The following is a 14,981-nucleotide window of genomic DNA, read 5'->3' on the forward strand; positions in this document are numbered from 1 at the left end:
CCTTTCATTGATGCTGGTACTTTTTTTGTCGTTATTATGAATTTCTAAGCATCTTCAAGTATTGTACACATATAGTAAATATAGACGTCTATCGTGTTAATATCATGTTGCTTATTATTGCTCGATGTATTCATTTTTTTTTATTTTCGGTGAATTTGTACAGGGTGAACCTTGCCTTTGGCCCAGTGTCAACTGGAATTAACAGCTACAACCTGTGGTCCCGTAATCAGGAGAGGCAGTGCATAACTACATGTGTAAAATGCATATGTGAATAATGTACACCTCCTGTCCGCATGCACAAGTGTCCTTGGCCAAGACACTGGATGCCAAGGTCTGGCTAGCACCTTGCATGACAGCAACTCCCCCCCGCCGTGTGTGTGTGTGTGTGATATTTATCCGGTGTATAGTGCTTTGAAACTGCTTGATGAAGAAAGAGCTATGCAGGTGGAAACCATTTACCATTTAAATGTCACTGATGGTGTAAAGTGGGCATATATTGTCACGTCAATTGTAGTTTCAAGAATGAACTCTATTATCGTGATTTGTTTCTCTTCAAAGTATACACGGAAATATGCAATGATGTGATGTTGTAATATTTGTTTTAATCTGCTTGTAAATAATGGACTCAAGTTAATTATTGCCCCTTTCACAATTACGATGTTGACAATAAATCACAACATAAAAAAAAGTGTCATGACAAATTGTTAAACTTCATAGTCTTCTTCATCCTGCCTATTTCTATTTTTGTTTATTGATATTGTCACTCTCTATATATTGTCATTTAGTTCTGGTTGTGTATTTTTCACCCTTACTGTTCCATTACGGTATCCATTCTTATCCCTGATGTTGTTGCTGTTGTTATTCTCCCTGCTGTCTATTTATTTGTGGATGTCTTGCTATCTTCTGTCTTCTAATTTCTCTTTATCTATATTTGTATTCATATTTATTTTCTTTAATCAATTAATTTATTTTTTCCTAATTTTTGACATTAAAGGATTCATGGTAATCAATGTACATTGACTGTAGGTTTAAACGGAGAGCATTGTCTCATATTGTGTGTTGAAATTTGCTTTATTCCAGTTACATTTGGACATCAGTTTCCTTCTTTCACTCAGTATTTCCTACTGAAGTAAACTGAAGTCACCAGGAAGGAAACCCAACCCCTCTCTCTCTCTCTCTCTCTCTCTTTCTCGCTCTCGCTCTCTCTGGCCAAACATTTGTGGCCTTTCAGTGGAGAAAACAGTTGCACTGACAGACTGTAGAGAGTTTGAATATATTTGTCTATCCAAAATAGGACCATGTCCTCTAATTCCAATTTATCCAACATGCGACGGCTGGTGGAACAACTGAAGTTGGAGGCGAGTGTGGAACGAATCAAGGTAAGGAGAAAAAGAAGAATAAAAACGGGTCTTAACATACAGTCCATGTGACTTTGTTTTTTTTTGTCATTTAAAATTCATTTACACTTGTAGAGTTTATTTTGGGTTCCACATAGGTACATGGATCGAGGGTCTAATGATGAGAATAAGAATCAGAAAAACTTTATTTGTCCCCGAGGGGTGATTGGAGGGCGCAAGGGGTGGCATGGCAACCTAAAAAACAGATGAAGAGTAAGATCAATTAGACCTCTATTATAAAAAATGGGAATAATCTTGTTCTGCGAATCAATGTAAAAATGTGATGGATGATGAAGTTTAGAATTTGAACTCAACATAATTTCTGTGTATTTTTTTCATCTAAAATGCACACAAATTTCCTTTCTAATGTTGAGTTCTACTAAAGTATGATTGTAGCTTCTATAACAGTGCTGTTGTTTTTAATTGACCAGAAACTGAAGTAAAAATATACAACTTGTGAGCAGTAAACATCAACATACATTATACAGTCACAGGAATACCACATGAATATTCGCTCTTGTGGAAATTTACTTGAGTGCACTTGTCCGTGCTATCCTGAAGCTTGTACGACAGATGATGGGTCATCAATACCGATAAGGTTACCGATAAGTTTCTGAAGGTCAATATGTTTACAGGTGTCCCAGGCTGCTGCGGAGCTGCAGCAGTATTGTCTGCAGAACGCAGGCAAGGACGCCCTGCTGGTCGGAGTCCCGACAGGCAGCAACCCGTTCCGGGAGCCCCGGTCTTGTGCTGTCGTGTGAAACCAAAAGTTAGGGAGGGCTTCCACGGATGTGTGTTTTGGGACACAAAACTCCAAAAGAAATATGACGTTTGCACTTTTTTAATTGGGGAGGAAGAAAAATTTTTTTTTTTTTTTTTTTTTATCTTATCTGTCACTAAGGAAATTACCTGTTTGTTATACTTGAATAATGTGATCATGCTACATTACCATTTGGCCTTTTTCCTTGATTCAGGCTGATTGTGATAAAAACATATTAAAAGCGGTTATGTAATCCAACTTTATCTTTGTGCTTATTATGTAAATACTCTCAAAAGCTAACAGTGATCTGTTTGATGAAGTGTACAGTGCAGTATGGTTCATCTATGTGTATTACAAAGCGGATGTTTATAGTGCAGGTCTAAATAACCTTTTGGAATCTCACACTGGCAGAACTTCCTGCTGCTCGATCTATAAGGAGTTCGACTGCAGAGAGGAAGCACAGCCTTCCTGTCAAAAACTGCAAAACACTTTTTTTGCAGGCTCTTATTCTCTCAAGACATACCATCCAAAAAGAACACTGATACATATGAATATAAAACATTTGGGTCCTTGACTGTTCATATAAAGTAAAGGTACAATAATAATTCTTCCAAAAGGGTTTTTTTTTCTGCATGTTATGCATGTTAACACAACCTCCATCATTGAACTCCATTTATCTGACAAAACAATAACAGAAAATGTGTTAAGAAGGTAATTAGACTTTGCTAAATAAAGAGTGAAACTATCTCTAATCATACCTTGAGAACTGGAATAAATACGATAGGTTGTGTTTGCAGTTTGACAAGTTGAGATGTATTCACTGTTTCAGCACAAAGAGTGCAAACAGAAGTCTGGCGTGTCATGAGACGTTCCTCTGCATCACTTCTGTTTCCTCTCCCTTCTTGGACGAGTCTCAGAAAGTTTCCCTACTTTCCTAACAACCTCAAATTCATTCCAGGGTGAGGATCAGATGCTTCCTCCGCCTTTCCTTTCCTTTCCTTTCCTATAAACTGGAACAAAATCATTTCCTCATGGCGTCAACTGAAACGTAAGGACGATATTATCTATGCAAATATGAGACAAAGTAAAAGACAGAATTCTAAAAAGTAACTGGCAGAATGTGTGCTCAAAAAACCATTATTTCTAACTTGGTGTTATTTAAACATTTGTTGTTGACTGTAGTAAAAAAATGAATTTTAATTTTCAAATATTTGGTTACCAAGCAAATTTCCTCACAGTCAAGGTCCTGCTGTATCTCATTTTGTAACACATTAAAATTTGTATGATTCCTCAAGATTCATTGACCTATATTGAAAAGTCAATATTCTGGGTTTAAATATGAAAAAAAAAATTTAAAATTCTATGCTCCTTGTGTGTTTTATAAATTTTAGTTAGTTGCCTCTGTTCTGCAGTATTTGGTACCACATGAACGTTTTAAATTTTTTCAAAAACCTTTCGTGGTTATTTTCCTGTTGTTTTTTGTTTTTTTGAACGGCTCATCAATTGAACATCATGAATATGAAATAAATTAGAACTTGAAAACTCCAATTATGTGAATAAGTGAAAACTGCTAAGGATTTTAGCTGACTCAATCCAGGTTGGCACACAATCTGCACAAAGTTCTGCTGTGGGAAAAGAACTGTTCAGGGAAATAATGCCATCTATTGGTCAAAACACAGAACATCAGCTTTCCTCTCTCCCAAAGCAGAGGATTGAAAAGAATCTGCATTACAAAGTGGACTCACGCTCTTGAAGTTGATTTAAAAGTTTAATTCCTAAAGGGAAAACGTTCACAAATTCCACAGCTCGGGCTGTAGAATTCATGAAAACACATTAGCAAGAAAAAAAAAAAAAGCAATTCAAAGTAAAGCATATTCACATCATTCTACATTAAAAAAAAGAAAAGAAAATCCAATTGACACATTTTGGCAAATAGCACAAAGTGATTTAAAGGAAACAATATTTCCTCTGTGCAGGGGAGAATTGATATATCTATAAATGCGTGTGTGTGCATAAATATCTGTAATACTGAGCCAAATAATTCCCTGAGGGTTTTGAAACAGGAAAGAACGCACACAATGAAGCGTCGTCTCTGTAGCCCACCCATGAATTTTCCAAACCACTTAAAAATGCTTAAAGACAAAAAAAAAAAAAAAAGCTGGTAACCTCAATGCCTTGGTGTGCTGCTTCTGTGTATTGCTGTTTTGTTTTGTGTTTTTTTTTTCCTCTCATTCACCTCAATATTATTCCAGTTCATGAGCACATACTAGTTTAACAATTCATTCAACACCTGCCGTCTCATTCTTAGACAAAATAGGCCACGGGGAAATAAAGGTGCGTTTGTTCCTTGACTGGGAAACAACCTGAGCTGCTTAAATAGAGTCTCCTTTTAAAGGTGTGGGCGGAGAGCGGAGAGTTGGGTTTCAGCACCTCCCTCTTTCTATTCTGACACACCAGAGTGCCGTCCAGTCTGAGTCCGTGGAGCCGTTTGAGACTGTTTGACAGCTTCTCAGACCGACTATGAACTTTACTTCGATCAATGAACATCCACAGAAAGACTCTTTGCCGTGGAACCTTCACACCTCCTCCGTGAATGTGACCAAATGTTCTGCTCTGACTAAATCTGATGCTGCAGATGAGCACGTTTATCAAGTGAGGATATGGCCAAAGTATACAGGATCTGTCTTGGAATAATAGCAGGTAAGACACATTGTTATTTTATGCGTTTGATATGAATCTGTGATCAGCCTGTGCATTTGCAAACCTTAAAATAGACAAATATTTGTGTCTTATCTTTAAATAACTCCCTGATCTATTGCAGATAAAAAGTTGGATCAAAATGCATTTTTTGTGTATTTATTGGGTATCATTTCAGAATTTAAAACATGTTTAAAACGTCTACATGTGTGAAAAGTCATGCAGGCAGAGAATGTTTCCCTGTCTGGCTTTACTTGTACATCAGTGTGGGTAAATGATTAAATGAGTGCGGCAGCAATAAACAACAGTCCATTCAATAAAAGTGGAGTGAATTAGAGGAATCGACCTCTCGTGTTTTATGTAATCCAAGTGCTTGGATGGAGATCAGACAAAACAATATGGAAGAGTGAAAGTGTGTGTGTGTCAAAGGGTCAGAAGTGGGTGTGAGAATAGTTCTGTCAAGTCCATAACCTAGAAAGATTACCTCGTATGATAACTACGCCGCAGGAACAACGCAACAACTGCACGGCAGTTCCTGCAGCTGGAATTTAGTCCGAGATTATCCGGAGTGCACATGTTGGCGTTCTCTCACCTTTATTGCTAACGTGTGTGTGTGTGTGTGTGTGTGTGTGTGTGTGTGTGTGATTGGTTTTCGTTTGTGTTTTCCACCGCAGTTCTGGCCTTATGCAAATACTCCCGGGCTGACTGGAATGCGACCGGCAGGCCGGCCAATCGAACCCTGTCCCACTGTCCTCACCATGGCAACGGAGACAACTGCACAGGTAGATAGGGACAACATGTCGGCGGTATCATAAACGGCCGCTTTCAAGTGGTGAGGTGGACGATCAGCTGGAGAACAGATGTGGAGACAATCATGTAAACACATCAGGGTAATAAATATAAAAGGAGGCCATATCCCAGGCTGTGTAGAGTAATTAAAGCGGTTCGGAGGCTTAAATTAGTATCGACAACACGACGTCCTTGAAAACAGAATGGCATACAAAACATTGAAATTAAAATTGAGAAAACTTTTGATTTATCGACCGTCAAATGTTAAATCGGGTTTAATAATAATACAACGTACTAATACCTAGACAGTTCGACGTTGTACGATAAAACCCACAATATTTAATAAACACTCATTGAAATACACAAGAATTTTCCATGAACTTTGATTGAACATCATAATGGTTAATGATGAACTATTTAGATGAAAAACAGCGTTAGCTATAATGTCCTGCCAAATGTTACTCGGGAGGCAGAATTCAGCTAGAAATTGTTCATAAGAAAAGATGCATGATGGTTTGCGGTGAGATCACGTTCATTATTTCTATTTCCAGATTTCAAATGGCTATTTTGTAATCGCCATCGCAATCATTATTTCAGGCAAAAATTTACAACATATCTGGCTCGAGCTGTTTCAAACGTGATTTGACAAAATTGGTTTCAGCGTTAACAAAGTGGTGGAGTTGTGTTACATGTTTTGAAGTTCTTGTGACACACTTTGTCACAGGAGATTAAACAACGCTTACAATGTTATTTCTGGAGTCTCTCAACCCATTGAATCCAAGAAATGTGGTTCATTTCAGTGCCGTCATTGTTTTACAGACATGATTTACTCTTAATCAAAAGGGCAAGTTGTAAATATCTGAAAAGTAGTATCTATGTCTACAGGCATAAAGTTCTTTATCTTCTGTAATGCTATTACAAAAAGAAAAACGTCATACATTCTGGAGTCATTACAAATCAACTGAAATATTGCAAGCCTTTTATTATTTTAATATTACTAATTATGGCTTACATCTTGAGAAAATTCAAAAATCCTATATCAAAATATTAGAATATGGTGAAAAAGTATTTTTTGTTTTTTTAATTGCATCACAGAAGATAAAGAACTTTATCACAATATTCTAGTTTTGAGAGACAGTCCAGTATTTAGTGAGCTGGTAGATGTAATGATGTATTGTATTGAACAACTGTTTAAACAAATGTTTCAAAGAAATTGCTCAGCATTTGGCAAATATACCCAACTGAAAGCCTGAAGAAAATCTCAAATTCTTGTTGTCAATGTTTTGTTTTTCTCTCTTTTCAATCCATTACGTGTCCACTTTACCGCAAAGGCGATCGGAGTTTGTTTGCCACGGAGGTGCAATGTTTAAATGTCACACTTTTATGTGAGAATTTAATCACATATGGCTTCTAAATTGTTGTCTCATCACGTATTATGATTAACTGGGAGGAAAGTTTTCCCTTTTCTGTGAACAACAGCGAAAAGACATTATTAGCAAAGAAATGTTTTTTTGGTCTCAAAAAAAAAAAAAAAAATCCATGGTTTAAATTCTGACCCACATTTCACTTCAGTGACTCAGGCTGGAATTTTTTGTCAGTCAAGAAATAATAACTCTTTCATAGTTTGAATTCAATATAGATCTAGCCACCAAACATTTATTATGTGTTATCTTAAAGTCTTTGAGATAGTGATGTGATTCATGTAGCCGAGGGACGTTAGAACATGGCGGATCTTGCTCTGCTGTACCAAACAATGAAAACAGAAAAAAAAAAAAAAGAAAATATCTATTATTTGGATCAGTTGCTGGAGCCCTGGTGCGTTGTTATTCAAGGACAAAGGCAAAACTGGCTGTTTCCTCAAAGTTGATGTGAGATTAGAAGGTACCATCTACATGTTTGTTGGAAATAAAGAAAACAATGCGCTTCTCGCCTTAACAGCGAAAATAAAATAAACAGGACCAAAATGTTTCTTTAAACCCTTGTAATAAGATATTATTTTCCCTCTCAGCGGTTCAGGCATCAGTCCCGTCATCTAGTTTCAGCCACAGCGTTCTCATTGAAGTCACCTGAACAGCAGTATTAGTTTACAACCTCATCTTTGAAGGTAATGTCATGAGAATAGGCGGTAAAGATAGCCGCTGCTTGTTTTGTAGCCGGTCAGAAGTTCACCATTGTGACCTATGGCTGACTGCTTCACGGCGACTTTTACTGTGTGTTTGTCTTCCAGACGGACAAAAAAGGTGAAAAATGGTATTTAACTACAGCAGACAGAATGCGACCATAATCCAACGTCGTGTGTTTAATTTTGTAGAGTCATCTGACGCTATAATGAAGCCTTGATGCCACCAAAGTTTCTCTGGCACACATTTATTTGGCTTCCTCACCGGATCATATTTCAAGCTATTTATATACACGGACATGCCAGAAGGAGTTGGATGAAGGATGAAAGCGTTGAAGAAATTAACCTAGATTTTGAGGAGTGTATTTGCTGTGAGTTTGATAACGAGACTGATACCTATCACTGTTCTCTCAAGGAAATAAGAATGTCGTATCTGCCAAAATGATGTAGAGGAAATAAGTGTCAACTTGACAAGATACGGGTAGATGGAGTATTTAATTCCTGCATTCATTGCAACTTTGGACAGTATATTCATGCATGACACATGCAGATTTTCCCAGGCTCCATGAATTGTCAAATCCAAAAACAGAGCATTACGTTGAATTTTATGATATTTGTGTTATTTTTATGTTATTTAATTCAATGCATCTAATTGTAGACAGCCGTTGCTCGATGCCAAAACACCGTCATCGAAGACACGCCGCTCTGTATCCAGAAGCAAGACTTGCTTCTATATTTGCAAATATTGCAAAAATTGCAAAAATTATTTTGCAAAAATTGCAAATATTCTTTAATTCCCTGCTTTTATAATCTCTGATCAGTGTGAATATTTCTTTTCTGGTGCTTTTTGAGGTGTTTATTCATTTGCTTTATTGGGGGAGTTGTTTAGTTTAGTTGCTCAGCAGTTTTTTATATTGAGGTTTATGGAACAACAATAGTGTGGTTGGCAAGACATTGATTGTTTACAGTGTGGGTATATGTGTGTGTGTGTGTCTGTGTGTGTGTGTACGTGCAAGTTGGAGCCTCGCACACCTCCCTTTGCCAACTGTGTGTGTGTGTGTGTGCGATATGAAAATACTTTAGTGGCCAGTAGACTGGAAAATTACTACATGAATTAAGTCTGTTTACCATTTAAACTGTCTGATCCACATCTGCACGCTGCTGACAGTGTGACAGCGCATTTGGGATTCATCCTGCCTTCCACATGTAGGCCGCTTTTTTTTCTGCATGTTATCAGCACATTTGACAACTGAGAACTGCAATATGCCGACTTAATTAGAGTAGCGAGCATAAATTTATTTACCATCTGGACAGTGTTTATGATTCATCAATATCCTTAACATAACTATAGTTATATGAGATAAACTATGTTGATCCCCATAGGAGAAAATCTTCTGTTATATTGTCAATAAACGTGAATATAAACATAAATAAAGAGACAATTAGAAAATAGCTAATAATAAAAACAAAATAAAAGAAAATTGCAAATAAATTAAACAACAACAACATCAAGGATAAAAATGGAAGAAAAAAAAGACAGTAAGGATGAAAAATAGACAACCAAAACTAAAGCGACAACATAAACAGAGTGACATCAGCAATGACCAAAATAAAACAAATAAACAGAAATAAGCAAGATGCGAATGGGCTTAAAGCAACAAGCGTAAAATAGACAACAGAGTTGGGGCATGAAAATACATATATAAATAGATATTTATGCATATATATGCATGTATACACATATATATATGTATGCATGAGGAAAAATCTTCCTTATTATGTGTGCACATACAAGTTTCATTTTTCATAGCTTATAGTTGAGGTACTGTCAAGCAGATGTTATAAACGTCAAATGGTTAGTATATTGGTTTGCTTGAAGGCTGCTGCAGCTGCAAAGCTTAACCTGTACTCGATAACCCCCCTTCCTACGAACACGCCAACCCGAACTTGTTTAACCAAGGAAAAGCTGGTGTATCAACGGATTCAATCTATTTTTAGGGCGACATATGTTGTAAGCCTTAGACTTGGTTTTATGGATTTTATCATCCCTGGATGAAGCCTGCCTAGGTGCCTTGGTGCTGCGTCTGTCTATTGCGTTATATCACAAAACACTGTATTGGTGTTTCATCAGTCCTCTATTGACATAAATATACAGTATATTGATATTGAACAAGAGTAAATAAAAAGGACAGTTTCAATGCTTTTTAGACGGTGCAGTGTTGATTACAATGTGCTCTAACTCCTCCCAACTCTTGCACTTTGGCAGCGTTTGTGTTTAAATAGTCCAAATCTGAAGAATGTGGGAAAACAAGATTTTAAAAAGTGAAACGCAAAGCTTTTTTTTTGTGTTGTTTCCTCGCAGACACAGTAGACACAGGGCAGTGGAACGGACATTTCTCAAAATGCCCAGAAGACCTCCAGCACTACTGCGTCCACGGGGATTGTCGGTATATTAAAGAGCACAAGACGCCGTCTTGCAGGTGAGAATCCTCCGCCGAGACACTCGGCGCTAACCGAGGAACGTAAACAAGCTTCAGAATCAGATCCAAATCATTTTGGATTATGTTTGCTGCCTGAGGCGTAACATCTTTACCTCTTTGTCTTTGTCTCAGGTGTTACTATGGTTTCATTGGGTCCAGGTGTGAGTATGTGGACCTGGACCCACGAATCGGAGAGAGACAGCACATCATCATCGCCTGCGGGATTACCGGCCTCGTGCTCCTCGTTCTTCTCATTCTCCTCCTCTTCATCTGTTCCCAGTGAGTCTATTTGATTTGGACTACAAATAAAGTCTGAAATAGTGTTTTTTCTAAAAACGGCGAATGAAACGTTTTACGCCCTTTAGACGCCCTTCGAAATAAAGCAGACGCAGCCAGCATGCTGCCATCTTCACATTTGACGCCGACGCTGTTTTATAAACCCGATGTGGTCGTATTTGGCAATGAAGGTGGAGTTAGAGCTTTCAAGCAAATGAAAAATCTTAGCAGGGTTCTGCAGCTTTTGATCAGGTCTTTTTTTTTTTTCCATTCTTCCAAGATTAGGCAATTGCGGCATTGACCATTAGCAACTTCTGCCAAATCTAATAAAATCTGTTGCACCAGATGCTGTAATTTTATGAACAGCAGGTCTTTATTTTACAGAGCAGGGCTGAATCGGAAAGGTGTCCTCTGCCCTATGATGCTTATTTTTTCCCTTCTTTTTTTTTCTGCTATCTTAAGTTTATGTGTGGAATCCAAGCCATTTTTGCTAAAAGTAATAAAAGGATTGAAAGTTGGAGGAAGATTGCTCTTCTTGCCAATGAACCCATTCAGCAAAATCTAATAAGATGAAGTTGGGCTGGTGTCGCTGTCTTTTTGATGAAGGTTAAATGAGGTTTGGTCAGAATTAGGGTTTGAGTCTTGGATTTAGGATTTTCAGGGCGATTGAAGATTGGGCTGGACTTCTTTGGAAAAGGATCATAATATTCTTAAAACTACATTACACTGCAATTTGACAACGTTTCAGACTCCCTGAGGGGTTGTTCCCTACTTTTTTGGATTAGACATGCAATATCTTCACTTAAACAATGCTAAAATCTGGGTAATTTCCATTTAAGGATCACTATCATGAAATGTTGAAAAATGTTTTGGTCTGTTCTAATCAAACATTTGAGATCTTGGGATGGTTAAAATCATAATGCTGTCTCTGAAAATGTAACCTTGTATAAAATACCCATTTTCTGCAACATGATAATTTGGCACCAACAAAATAACCCCATTGTGGTTAAATTTGATTGAATGAATGAATACTTTATGTAGTTTGTGTTACATTGGTTAATGTTAATAAGGAAATGTATTTTGGCTGATGTACAAGTGGTATCTGAAAGACAATTTCAGATTACAGAACTTTACTTTAGTTTTAAAAATAAAACTATTCTGAGTAGAAGAGCAACAACAGTCTAATAGAATGAACTTCAACTCAAATAACATTCAGTATTGAACCTCCTACATTCCTATGTTTAAAACAGAAACCGTGGTATAAGTATTATAAGATACTTATATATACCTCAATTTATTCCACATAATAACCAATCATTTGTGTAGAAAACATCCATCTGGGCAATCTGTTCAGGTTAATTATGCGAACTGCAGCAAAGCCTGATCCTTGTTGGATAAAACCACCGTGTTGTGAACAACCTTGGGGTTTCAACAATAATTATTTCCCGCGGGATCACCTCGACATATGGGCCCGCTCCTTTGTTTTTGACGGAATTCAGAAAAATTCAGAAAATCATTATCCAAAACCGTAGGTGACTTCAGAACATTGTTGATCTTGGTAGTTACATTCTTTCCAGGCTTCTTTTGCAGCAGTTGTAAAAGATCCCTGTTGTCAGTAGAGAATGTGAAAGTCATGTTATTAGAACAGTGACTTTTTATTTTAGTGCGAGAGGCTGTGTACGCTTTTCCAGCGTTGCGGTTGGCTCTATTAAACTGACTGGAGGACATCCAACGTAAACCCACTCAAACCGTTATAGGTGTGATACGATTTGTGTAACAGCTGATAATCCAACAAATGCACCGCTAACGCAGAAAACTGACGGTTTTAAATGTCAATTTATCGAGGTTGTAAGATGCGCCTTGTCTCTATTCCTGACAAATCTACCGGTTCTAGTCTCAAATTAAACAGACGTCCGAAAAGCGGCGGCAATCTTCTCATCCATCTCTCGAACGATCTATTCTTAGAAAATGTAAAGAGCAATCGCTGATTTAAATAATAACATGCACTTTGTGTCAAATGGATAACAGATTTTTTTTTCTCCGCCAGCCGTAGGTACAGGCCGTGTCGGCGGAGGGGAAGGAGGAGGGAAGACGCAGGGAACGGGACGGAGAAGCTCAGCATGATGGACACCAGTTTAACAAACACAACCGTAAGGACGGATTCATCGGAGCAACCGCACAGCAGCGGCGCTGCGAGAGACCCGTGTGTGTAACTACCAGTTTGGGAATTGTTTAGGAGATTGTCCTCCGTGTGACAGCCGCTGCTGTTTTAGAGAGCTCCCACTTTGGTGGCCGGGAATGCAGCCCGCTCAAGGATCGGACATCTCCATAGAAAGTCCGGCTATGTAACATCAAACAGGACCAACCAAGGAGTCTGCTTCCAAGAGGAGCACGGCCTAAAATGTCAAACAAGCCGCGGCACGAAGGGGAATATCATATATATATATATGAGATCGGTGTTCAACCGATCGTTGGTGTTGGTGCGTTTTTTTTCCACTATAGAGGAGCGATAGGCTCTTATAGCTGTCGAGTTGCCGACCGCAAGGCGCTAAAAAGCTTGCGTGACCAGCTGGCGGACGACGACGGCTGCAGATCGAGTTACCAGGGAGAGCAGAGGAGGCACCAAGATCATGCAGAATGAGCAGGAAGGAAGTGTTTGAGGATACCTTCTATTTTATTTTCTTCTAACGCATTGAAAATGCCCATTACCAGCTTCAACATGTTGAATGCCCCTTTTTTGTGTGTGTGTCTACTCCCCCCTTCCATCACTGCATTGGGGAGACTTTTTTTTTTTTCACCATGACACAGTTTTGCTTTACAGATAAATCAGCCTATTCTCATTTATTTATAATCCACGGCGCTGCTCCAAATGACTCACACAAGATTGTTACTTATCAACATTAGCAATGCAAGAGGTCCCTTCAACATGCAGGATTTTTGAGGGTTTTGGACTTCTGGGTTAGAGGAGGACAAGGAGAACTTGTACTGGAGGATTTTTTGAACTGTATATTTGGAGTCGGGCAGCCTCTGAGTTTAAGAGGCAGAACAGCCCGTCCTGTGTTTGATGGTGAAAACGCTCCACTGTATGAGGCCGTTTCCCAACCAGCCCCTCACTGGCATTTAATGTGCATCTGTATTAAAGTAGTATCTAAATATAGAATGATGAGATTCAGGGATTAAAATCGTCTATTTAAGTTTAATTCATTTTAAATCTGAAACGTCCACATGCTGTCACTGCATATATTATTTTATGAATTCCCTGTAAGTTCAAAGAGGTTTATTAGACTGTCATCGGGCGGATTTTAATGTTACGTGATGTTTTCCAAGAAGTCTTCCTCAATGCCGCCTCTGTGGATGGGGAAATATCACTTTTGATTTTAGCTGACGTTCACAGGGCCGGTGTAATTTAATAGCATCATCCTGTCGGGTTGCTGTGTCACAGTCAGCAGCCGGATGTTGAGGACAGCGACAATACGCCATCTTTCTTTGACATTTGTGGGAAATATTTGTCTTCTAGCATTACCATCAAAATGTCACCTGCAAGTTTTTGTGTCAGAATAGGCTGTAGAGAAAATGTATATGTAAATTATTGAAATGTATTCCAGCCGGATGGAACACGGACAAAGCTTTTTGCGTCATATGTTTTATCAAATGTATGTCTTATAAACATTCTTATCTATTTATTAAGCTATTTAATCACGTTCGTTATTTGTCCTTTTGTGTCACATTGAATCGAACGTCGTTCGTGAACAAGGATCCGTTTTCAGAAAGAAAAAGTACACAGGGCTCACTTGTCGTCTGGTTTTATTTCAATCTTTCGGATTAAATTCTGCTCTGTTAAAGCAGCGATTAGCCGAATCCTAAAAAAAAAAATGGTCATATTTCTTGGAGTATATTAAAAGAGCTCCCTGAAATGAATCCTTCCCATCAAAGATCAGAATATTAAGATTCAAATGGATCTGAATCTCTCAGAAGAGTTATTTTACAGACTGTATTGGAGACTGAAATTTGCGGTGTTGTTGAAAGTGTGTTGATTACATAAAGAGATGATTTTAATATTTTATAGAGCAAATCACCCGTACAGTCCAATAACACGTTATGTTACAGCTTAACGCGTTATTGGATTCTACCAGAGTTTATTTACTTTTTTCTAGTTGATGGTTTGAACTACACTAACTGCTTTTTTTTTTTTTTTGAATAAACAACATATTCAATTCTGTATTTTTTTAATCCAGCTTCATAGGTCTTTGTTAATTAGGAAGATGAGCTTTGGCGACTTTCAGCCCAAAAAGTAAAAATAGCTAGAAAATCTCATCATTAGCAAGGTGAGGATTGTATTACAAATTATGGCAACGGATTTATACAGAATTCAATGAAAGATAAATATTATAATCCTGATAATTTACTGCAGGGCATGGAGTCATTATCAAGGCCGGTTGGTATAGGAAGGCAGCAGGCGGTTA

The 14,981-nt window shown here is 37.9% G+C and overlaps 2 protein-coding genes across 3 annotated transcripts; both read left to right on the forward strand.

The window, feature by feature from the left end:
• The first annotated feature begins 1,200 nt into the window (after positions 1 to 1,200).
• On the forward strand, positions 1,201 to 2,360 carry gng10 (guanine nucleotide binding protein (G protein), gamma 10). Its single transcript, XM_086151946.1, has 2 exons — positions 1,201 to 1,379; positions 2,033 to 2,360. The coding sequence occupies exons 1-2, from the start codon at positions 1,299 to 1,301 to the stop codon at positions 2,156 to 2,158; spliced, it is 207 nt and encodes a 68-aa protein (XP_086008072.1). The 5' UTR covers positions 1,201 to 1,298; the 3' UTR covers positions 2,159 to 2,360.
• A 525-nt stretch (positions 2,361 to 2,885) lies between these two features.
• btc (betacellulin, epidermal growth factor family member) lies at positions 2,886 to 14,732 on the forward strand. 2 transcript variants are annotated; one of them, XM_086151944.1, is made up of 5 exons: positions 2,886 to 4,857; positions 5,529 to 5,636; positions 10,125 to 10,242; positions 10,375 to 10,521; positions 12,566 to 14,732. In XM_086151944.1, exons 1-5 carry the CDS (start codon positions 4,818 to 4,820, stop codon positions 12,729 to 12,731), a joined length of 579 nt encoding a protein of 192 aa, XP_086008070.1. In that variant the 5' UTR covers positions 2,886 to 4,817; the 3' UTR covers positions 12,732 to 14,732. The 2 variants fall into 2 exon arrangements, with proteins under 2 accessions (XP_086008070.1, XP_086008071.1); XM_086151945.1 differs by having other exon boundaries at positions 10,134 to 10,242.
• Positions 14,733 to 14,981: the final 249 nt, after the last annotated feature.

Source organism: Fistularia commersonii, chromosome 9 (assembly GCF_037954325.1).
Source record: "Fistularia commersonii isolate RoL2024-O1a breed Wild chromosome 9, RoL_Fcom_v1.0, whole genome shotgun sequence".
Lineage (NCBI taxonomy): Eukaryota > Metazoa > Chordata > Actinopteri > Syngnathiformes > Fistulariidae > Fistularia > Fistularia commersonii.